The sequence below is a fragment of the Fukomys damarensis genome, unplaced genomic scaffold, assembly GCF_012274545.1.
Source record: "Fukomys damarensis isolate Sample0158 unplaced genomic scaffold, DMR_v1.0_HiC HiC_scaffold_8, whole genome shotgun sequence".
Lineage (NCBI taxonomy): Eukaryota > Metazoa > Chordata > Mammalia > Rodentia > Bathyergidae > Fukomys > Fukomys damarensis.
The window spans coordinates 14721782-14730771 of NW_022900920.1; the positions used below are offsets into that span (position 1 = coordinate 14721782).

Here is an 8990-nt window from a genome sequence, read left to right on the forward strand (position 1 = left end):
CATATTGAAGATATACTCCTAAGTGAAGTAAATAAGTCCCACATGTGTAAATACCGAATAGTTTCCCTGGTGTGAATATTCTGCAACAATGCATAAGATTCTAATAAGATTACTGACATTTAGAAATGGGAGGAAAGGAGCTAAAGGTGTAGGGAAGGTGTGATACGTAGGGGAAGAACAAAAAGGGAAAAGAAAAAAATGTGAGAGAATGAAAAGATGAAAATAAAGTGTTTGTAGATGGGGAGGGGAGGAGGGGGTGAAGGGAGGGCAGAGGTAAGGGGAAAAAAATGAGAATCAAGACTTGCCATGTAAAGGTACATGATCCCAACAATGAATGTAACTGTACTGTATCCCTAAATGTACCAATAAACTCAATAAAAAAAAAAGAAATATTTATTTGAGCAATTGATATCCAAAGGTATTTATTAAGAAAGCAGGAGAACACAGTGAAATGATCACTACCAAGGGAGGTGACAGCCATAGCCAGGGAGGTGATAACTGTACCTTGGGAGATAATAACCACACCCAGGACAGGCAAGACCCACCCACATCCAGGGCGGTGGTGACCACAACCAGGGAAGATATCTTAGACTGTTTGGATTGCCATAACAAAAATACCATAAAGTAAGTGGCCTCTAAATAACAACAACAAAAAATATTCTTTCAGTTCTGGGTGGTAAGTCCAAGATCAGGACACCCGCAGTTTTGTTATCTGGTAAAGGCTCACTCTGTAGTTCATAGATGGACCCTTCTCACTATGTTCTCAGGTGTTGCAAGGGGCAAACATGTTCTCTGGGGCTTCTTTTATAAAGGTGCTAATCCCAATTATAAAGCTCCACCTGGTGACCTAATCACTTTCTAATGGCTTCACCACTTAATATTGTTGCACTGGAGATTAGGTTTAACATGTGGACTTGGGGGTGATAACCACAAGCAAAGGGTACTGAGTGCAGATCTGGTTGCAGGCAACATCCAGGAATTTCTTCTTAGAGGAGATGACACAGGGCACACATTGGTAGGGAAGGTGGACATAATCTCAGGAAAGGGTTGCAAAAAGGGCACTCTGGGTGGAAGAGTAGAGCTAGAAGAGAACCTTTGGAGTCCACAGAGGTGGGTAGAAAGTGACTCTTGGAAGCTCTGTAACATTACTTAAAACTTGTCCCTTGCCTTTTTTCAGTTGATGAAGATTGTGAATGAAATGTGTCCCAATATCACCAGAATTTACAATATTGGCAAAAGCCACCAGGGGCTGAAGTTATATGCTGTGGAGATCTCTGACCACCCAGGAGAACATGAAGTTGGTAAGAAGGGTGTCTCCCTTATGACGCTGAGAGATGGCTTTCCCCATGTGTGGGAGCATTCATGAAGCAGGGCCTAAACCATCCATAAAACAGACATCTATGTAGACAGATTCTGAAAACAGACAGGTTTGGGAACTATGAACCTCTCATCTTATGACAAGAGCTGCTGGAGTATTTAAGCTAGAAATACTCTCCCTTTCACCAAAGGGACCATATTTGATTCTGTGTTCTTTGCCTCTGAAACCACTCACAATATCCAGAAAGAGTAGCTAGAGTCAGCGAGGACAGAATCTACTTCCAGGAAGAAATTCTGGACTCTTATCATGGATAGTGGTTCCCTATAATTTATTCATTAAAAAAATCAACCCTATCTTCAAGCATTTCCTGTTTTCAGCCACTTCCCTTTCAATACCTCCCCAATCTGACCTCCATCAGGTTGGGTGCTGTTCTTTTGTTGTTTTGTTTTGCTTTTGTAAATCTGGGAGCTCCTCCAAAATCCACTGAAATTTAGGGTTGAAGATTTGTCTCATCCACTCAAGTTTAGCATTCCTCTTTATCTCAATTCTCTCAGGAGTCTCTTTCAAGGGACAAAGACCTTCACTCCTGATAAGAGCCTCTTCTCACAAGCAGCAACTTGGACAATGAGGGAAGTGATGTTGTTAGCCCATGCCCAACACGTAGAGCCCATAACTGAGTCTGTTCAGTTGCTGTAACAAAATATCTGAAATTGGGTCATTTATAAACAGAAATGTATTTCTCACAGTTCTGGATGCTGGGAAGTGAAAGCTCAAGATGCCAACAGATTTAGTGTTCACTGCGGACGTTTCTCTTTCAGCTCCCTTCTGCAGTGTCCTCACATGGCAGGAAGTAGAAGGGCAGGAGGACTTAAGTAGCGCCCTTGAGCCCTTTTTAAAGGGGGTTATTTTTAGTTACCTCCCAAAGACCCCACCTTTTTTTTGAAATTAATTTTATTGGTACATTTAAGATATACAATGTAGTGAAATTCATCATTGGGAATTTGTACCTTTACATAATCCATCTTGGTTTTTTTCCCATTCCTCGGCCCTCCATTCAACTCCTCCACCCCTCCCATCTACAAAGACTTTGTTTTCATTTTATTTTTCTCATGTTAACTCCATTCCCATCTTTCTTTTCCCCTACCCCTCCCATTTCCTCTTCTGCTTTGCACCAATTCTTCCTATTTCAAATTATCTATTGTACCTTTTAGTCCTTATTTGCACTTTTAGTTTCCCACACTAGAGAAACTATTCGGTATTTACACATATGTGTCCTATTTATTTGACTTAAGAGTATCACCTCAGTGTGCATCCATTTAGATATAAATGTCTCTAGTTTCTAATTCTTTATGGCTGAGTAATACTCCATTTTATAAACAAAACAAAACAAAACATTTTCTTTTTTTTATTGAGTTTATTGGTACAATCTAGGTATACAGTACAGTTACATTCATCATTGGGATTCTGTACCTTTACATAATAGGTCTTGATTCTCATTTTTTCCCCTTGTCCCTGCCCTCCCTTCACCCCCTCCTCCCCTCCCCATTTACAAACACTTTATTTTCATTTTTTTCAGTTTCTCATATTTTTTTCCTCTCCCTTATTATCTTTCCCCCACCCTTCCCACTTTCCCTACACCTTAAGCCCTTTACTTCCTATTTCACATTATTAATTATCTCATTAGGATCCTGTGTACTATTATAGTTTTTCACACCAAAGAAACTATTCGGTATTTCAGTTAAAGAAATCTCTGTATGAACATTAAAAAATAGGGAATCCTAAAATAAAACTAAAAGGGAAAATAAAAGAGAAAAGGCAATGATGAAACATTAAAATAACCCTTCATTCTGGAGATGAAAATGGTCCCTGAACATATTTAAATTGCTTCTTGCTCTTATAGTCTTATCTTATTCTTTTTTTCATTATTTAGAGAATGCTTTATTAGTTTCTGTAATCAAACCCACATAGATGTGACCTTACATATTTAATACAATGTGTTACCCCTGTACACATGGAAAAAATAAATAAATAAAAAAATTAACATTTCAAGACCAATATGGCTGTCCATTTCTGTACAATGCCAAGTCAACACAGTAAATTGGGATGACTTTTTCCAAAGTTGGCAGCACCGTTAAAGTTTCCCAAAATTCAATTTATATATATATGTGTGTATATATATATATATATTTATATAAAAAGACTAATAATAGCAGTATGTTATGCATCGATAGCAGCAACAGCTTTTCCAGGTTCTGCAGTCATCTGAACAAAATCATAGACATTCAGTACATTCCATTAAAAAAAAAAAACAAAACAAAACAAAGAAAAGAATAATATCCAGAAAACAGCTAAGTTCTGTTGCTGTTGTGGTACGTGGCACCATTTTTTAAATTAGCATCTTAATCATCATCTGGAAAGAGAACATTCTAGAGTAATATCATTAAATATAGCTCTGATAAAGCATGGTCACTACTATGTATCATAAAGCAGGTAAAAGATATTTTACATTCACAGAGGTATGACACTACCATCCTACATCAATAACACTAGAATCAGTTTTGGTTTGAAATTTGCTTTGTCTGCAAATAAGATTGCTACCCCTGTTTTTTTCTGGGTTCCTGTCACATGGAGAATTGTTTTTTATCTTTTCACTTTCAGTCTGTGGGCTTCTTTTTACACTAGGTATGGATTTTGCTTCTTATTCCATTTTGCCAGTCTATTTCTCTTGATTGGTGAGTTGAGGCCATTGACATTGCTGGTTATAACTGATATGTACTGACTTATTATTGACATGTTATTGGCCTTTTGTTGACTCATTTTACTTTTTCACCTTCTCCTTTTAATTTCTTGCCTTGCCTATTTGAATTGTTCTCTTGGGCCTCATGGGGTTGTTGCCTTCATTGTCTTTTTCTAGGATCTTGTTTAGAATTGCTTGTAGCGCTAGTTTGGTATTCATGTAGTTTCTCAGGTGTTCTTTGTCGTGGAAGTGTCTTATTTCCCCATCCATTTTGAAAGAGAGTTTTGCAGGATGCATCAGTGTAGGTTGGAGGTTGTTCTCTTTTAGTACTTGAAATATCTCATTCCAGGCTCTCCTTGCCCCAAGGATTTGTGTTGAAAAGTCTGCTTTGATTCTGATGGGCTTTCCTTTGCATGTGATTTGTTTCTTTTCTCTTACCGCTTGTAGTATTTTGTTCTTCTGTTGGGGTTCTGGGATCTTGATTATTATATGTCTAAGTGTAGATTTTTTTTGATTGTAGCTAGTTGGGGTCCTATATGCCTCAGTTATCTGAATGTCAAATTCTTCCCCTCTGTTTGGGAAGTTTTCTCTCATTAATTCTGCAGACAGCTTTTTAAAGTCCTTTGTATTTTCTCGTGCTACTTCATGTATTCCTATCAGTCTTATGTTATTCTTCTTTGCATCATCTAGGAGTTGTTGGATCAATTTCTCATGATCCCCTACTGTTTTTAAGAGATCTCTCTTTTCATGGTCACTTACTGCAATCTCATCTTCTATATCTGAGAGTCTATCTTCGCATTCTTTTATTCTGTTGTGTACACTTTCTATGGAGTGTTTAATCTCCTGGATATCTGTTTGAATCTGTTTTATGGATTCCATTTCTTTCCTATGTTGGGTGTTTATTTTTTCCATTTCTTTCTTATGCTGGGCCTTCATGGCTTCTATCATGGTCCTGAGCTCATCTATTTTTTTGTCAGTTTCTGCTCTAGAGTCTCGAATCACGACTTGCATTTTACTCACTATCTCTATGGTTATCTGGGAAATTAGTTCTGTTTTGAATTTTTCTAGAGCTTGATTGATCTGTTTTGTTACTTCCTATGCTCTGAGTTCAGGGTGTCCTAGTGGTTCACTATCAGCCTTTTCATCCTCATTTGCCCTACTGTTTGCCATTGGTGAACTGGAAGTATGTCTTTGTGTCTTGCTTAAGTGTTTTCTCATTTTAATTTTTGTTGTCAGACTGTCCTTGGTTTAATCTCTGGGTTATCACCCAAATCTTCCTGATATGGTTGCACCCTAGCTTCTGTGTCTCTAACGACTGACAGACATTCTCATCTTCATAACATCAGAGAAAACAGCTCATCAAATCAACCGCAATGCTTCATCCCATCTGATACAATCAGCAGCACATTAACATCAAGCACAATTTGGTAACTGACCACCTGTGGTAGTCACTAGTCTATCACCCTTAAATCATTTGAATTAAATTGAAATTAAGAAGCAGTCCAAAACATGTCTGCAGTGAACAAAATTTTAATATAGTGTATTTACCATTTAATGGCTCAGACAGAGTGAGGATGCTAGACCCCTGATCTCAGTTAGGTGATGGCTGAACCCCATGACGCTGACTGACCTTGGGCTGCAAGGCCCAGATTGAGTTCCCCAACCTTCTGAATGGTTGAACTCTACAACGTTCTACTACAGTTTTCCTACGCTCTTTCTTTAAAGATGTTCAAAGTTGGGAACTCAGAAAAATACCCTTGATGACCAGCTCTGCCTCTGCAGAGTGGGTCCAAAGACTGGCACAGTCAGGAGGTTTTAGAGTGCATGGGGGGCGGTGCTTATGGAGGTTCAGGGGCACTCAAGCGGCTACCTTCTGGGCACTTGAGCGATGGCGGCTGGGGTGGGAGAAGGTGTGGCTCTCCTTCCCGAGGTGGATCGGGGCCAAGGCTGCCTCCCAGCGCTTGATCGATGGCCTAGAATTTTTTGATCATGACTAGTTGGAGTCCTATAAGCCTCATTTATCTGTATGTCAGGTTCTTTTCCACTGTTTGGGAAATTTTCTGCCATTAATCCAGTGAACAGTTTTTTTAAGTGTCATCTGCACTCTCCTGTTTCTTCATTGATTCCAATCAGTCTTATGTTATTGTTCTTTGAATTGTCTAGTAGCTGATGGATTGATCTGTCATGGCTCCTTGCTATTTTTAAGAAATTTTTCTTTTCCTGGTCACTAATTGCAATCCTATTCTATATCTGAAATTCTGTCCTCACATTGGCTTGTTTGGCTTCATAAACTTTCAATGTAGTTTTTAATGTCTTGGAAATCTGTTTGCATCTGTTCTATGGATTTCATTTCTTTCCTATGTTGGGATTCCATTATGTTCCTCAGATCCTCTATTTTTTTAAATCTGTGTCTGCTCTAGATTTATTAATCATGTCTTGTACTATTGGCACAATCTGTGCTGTTATCTGAGAAATTATTTCTGATTTCATTTTTTTCCAGGTCCTCTTTTTTTTGCCAGTTCAGGAGGTCCTGTGGTTGAGTATCAGATTTTTCCATCTCATTTCCCTTTGCGGTTGCCTTAGGTGATCTGGAAATGTGTTTTTGAGACTTATTTCCATGTCTTCTCATTTCAACAGATGCAGCCTGCTGTGCTTTGTTGAGAAAACTTTTTGCTCAGCAGGCCACCAAGCAGCCTTTACTCTGCTGCTCCCCAGTACACCAATTCCTGGGTTTACAATGGTGGCCTTCTATATCCCTGAGCTGACCTGTTGTCTGGACTGGATTCTGGCTGGGGCTTGTGCACACTTGGAATGGTATCTAGGTGTGCCTCTTGTTAGGGCCCTTATGTAGCTGTTGTCTGGGGGAGGCTTTTGGCTGGGCGATGTGTATCCCATTTCCTGTTGTCTGTGTAGACTTCTGGCTAGGGTCTTCAGGCACTTATCATTGGTATCAGTACAAGCCTCTGGCTGTTGCTTGTGTCTCCATGCATTTCTTTTCCAGATGGGCCCTTGGCTATGGACGATGGTATGGTAGGACTCTGGATGAAACTTGTATGGCTGTGCAGCTTTTTTCTAGGTGGGCTGTGGCCTGGGCACATGTACCTGAACCTCTGGGGTCCAGGGTGGGGCGGATCCCTAGCTGAGACCTGCCTGCAGCCTCACCACTCTGGTCCACACAGCTAGACCCCATACATGTGCTCATTTACTGATGGTGTGGTAGAACTCTGAAGGATGGTTTCATGCCTGTACAGGTCTTTCTCTCAAGACGCCACCTCTTGATAGTGTCATGGGGAATTTTGTTCTAGCATATGAATTTTGGAGGGACATATACAGTACATTAAACCATAGCACCCCTCATAGTTCAGAAGCTGAGCTTTGAAAGAGGAATCCCTCAACCCTTTTTACTAAAGTGTGCCCCTGTTGATCTACCTGGAGACTATTTTCTCTTTGTGTTCTTTCATCTTTGTGTTCTTGTAAGACTTTGTATGATGTTCCTGTAAGAAGAACAACTGTGGGCTTGGGGGTGTAGCTCAGTGGTAAAGCACTTGCCTAGCATGTTCAAGACCCTGGGTTGTTCCATCCCAAGTAGTAGTGAAAAGGAGAGAGGGAGAGAGGGAGATGTCGAGAGAGAGAGGGAGATGTCAAGGAAGAGAGGGAGGGAGAGAGAGAGAGAGAGAGAGTGAGAGAGAGAGAGAGAGAGAGACTCTAAACACTAAACATTGTGTCATTTCATCTATTCTTGCTAAATAATGGACATAGTTATCTTATGGCTCATGTCATCTGAGGATTTTCTATGCTTTTACTTACATACTTGACTATTTGGGAACACAAAAACTTCTTCTAATATAACTTGGGACAATCTTAAAGAACAAATAGGGATATAATGGTAAGTCATCTGGAGAGTGTGATTGGCACCCAGTAGCCATAAGACAGCTGTGCTGCCTTGCCTGTCTCTTTCCAGGGGAGCCTGAGTTTCACTACATTGCTGGAGCACATGGCAATGAGGTGCTGGGCCGTGAGTTGCTGCTGCTGCTGCTGCAGTTCCTGTGCCAGGAGTACTTGGCCCGGAACACACGCGTCATCCGGCTGGTGGAGGAGACAAGGATCCATATCCTGCCCTCCCTCAACCCTGATGGATATGAGAAAGCCTATGAAGGGGTAAGGGCACCTGTGCTCATCCAGTGCAGCAGCAAGGCCCAACCAAGTGTGCTCAGCTCCAAGGTCCTGAGAGTCTACTTTCTGAGCCTTCTTTTCCAGTGTCTGTCTGCTGAGTCAGGGAAGCCTTGCACTTTATGAGGGATGCCGTGCAGAAATTGAGGCTTGTTTGCCCTGAAATGGGGACATGCCCACCAACTGAAAACAGTGAGCATGAGCAATAATATTACCATATATGCAAAGACAGTAGTGAATACAATAACACCTTGTGCTGATTGAGTGCTTAAGGCATGTGCCAACCTTGGTTATTATCATTTTGGGAGAGGCCATTGGAAATTGAACCCAGGGATCTCTGAGCTATATCTACAGCAATTTTATATTTTATTTTTATTTTGAGATAGAATCTTGCTAAGCTTCCCATACTGGCCTAAAACTTGTGATCTTCCTGCTCAGATTTCTGAATAGCTGGGATTACTGTAGGTGTATGCCACCATGCCTGGCTGGTTATTACCATTAATGCTCTCCTCAGACCTCAAAGGATACTTGTTTTTATTATTCCAAGATATTGTATTTCATGTTGTAATTAAGATACAGGTTTTATGTTGTAAAGCAGGCTGCTAGGCAGTGAAGGCTGCAAAGAGTTAACCCCACAAATGGCTTGTTTTAAGAAGTGAGTCCAGGCCAGGGATTTGGCTCAGAGGTTCCACTGCCTGCCTCGCAAGAGCAAGGGTCCAAGTTTAATCACTGGTACAAAAAAAAAAAAAAAAAAAAAAAAGAGCC

The 8990-nt window shown here is 40.5% G+C and overlaps 1 protein-coding gene across 1 annotated transcript in view; it reads left to right on the forward strand.

The window, feature by feature from the left end:
• Cpxm2 (carboxypeptidase X, M14 family member 2) overlaps positions 1-8990 on the forward strand; it is a gene marked incomplete at its 5' end in the record, with an annotated part of 145326 nt that overhangs the window by 115009 nt on the left and 21327 nt on the right. Inside the window, 2 exons of the mRNA XM_010635369.3 lie at positions 1178-1301; positions 8017-8213. Coding sequence (XP_010633671.1) covers positions 1178-1301; positions 8017-8213 — 321 coding nt within the window. The remainder of the gene's footprint in view (positions 1-1177; positions 1302-8016; positions 8214-8990) is intronic.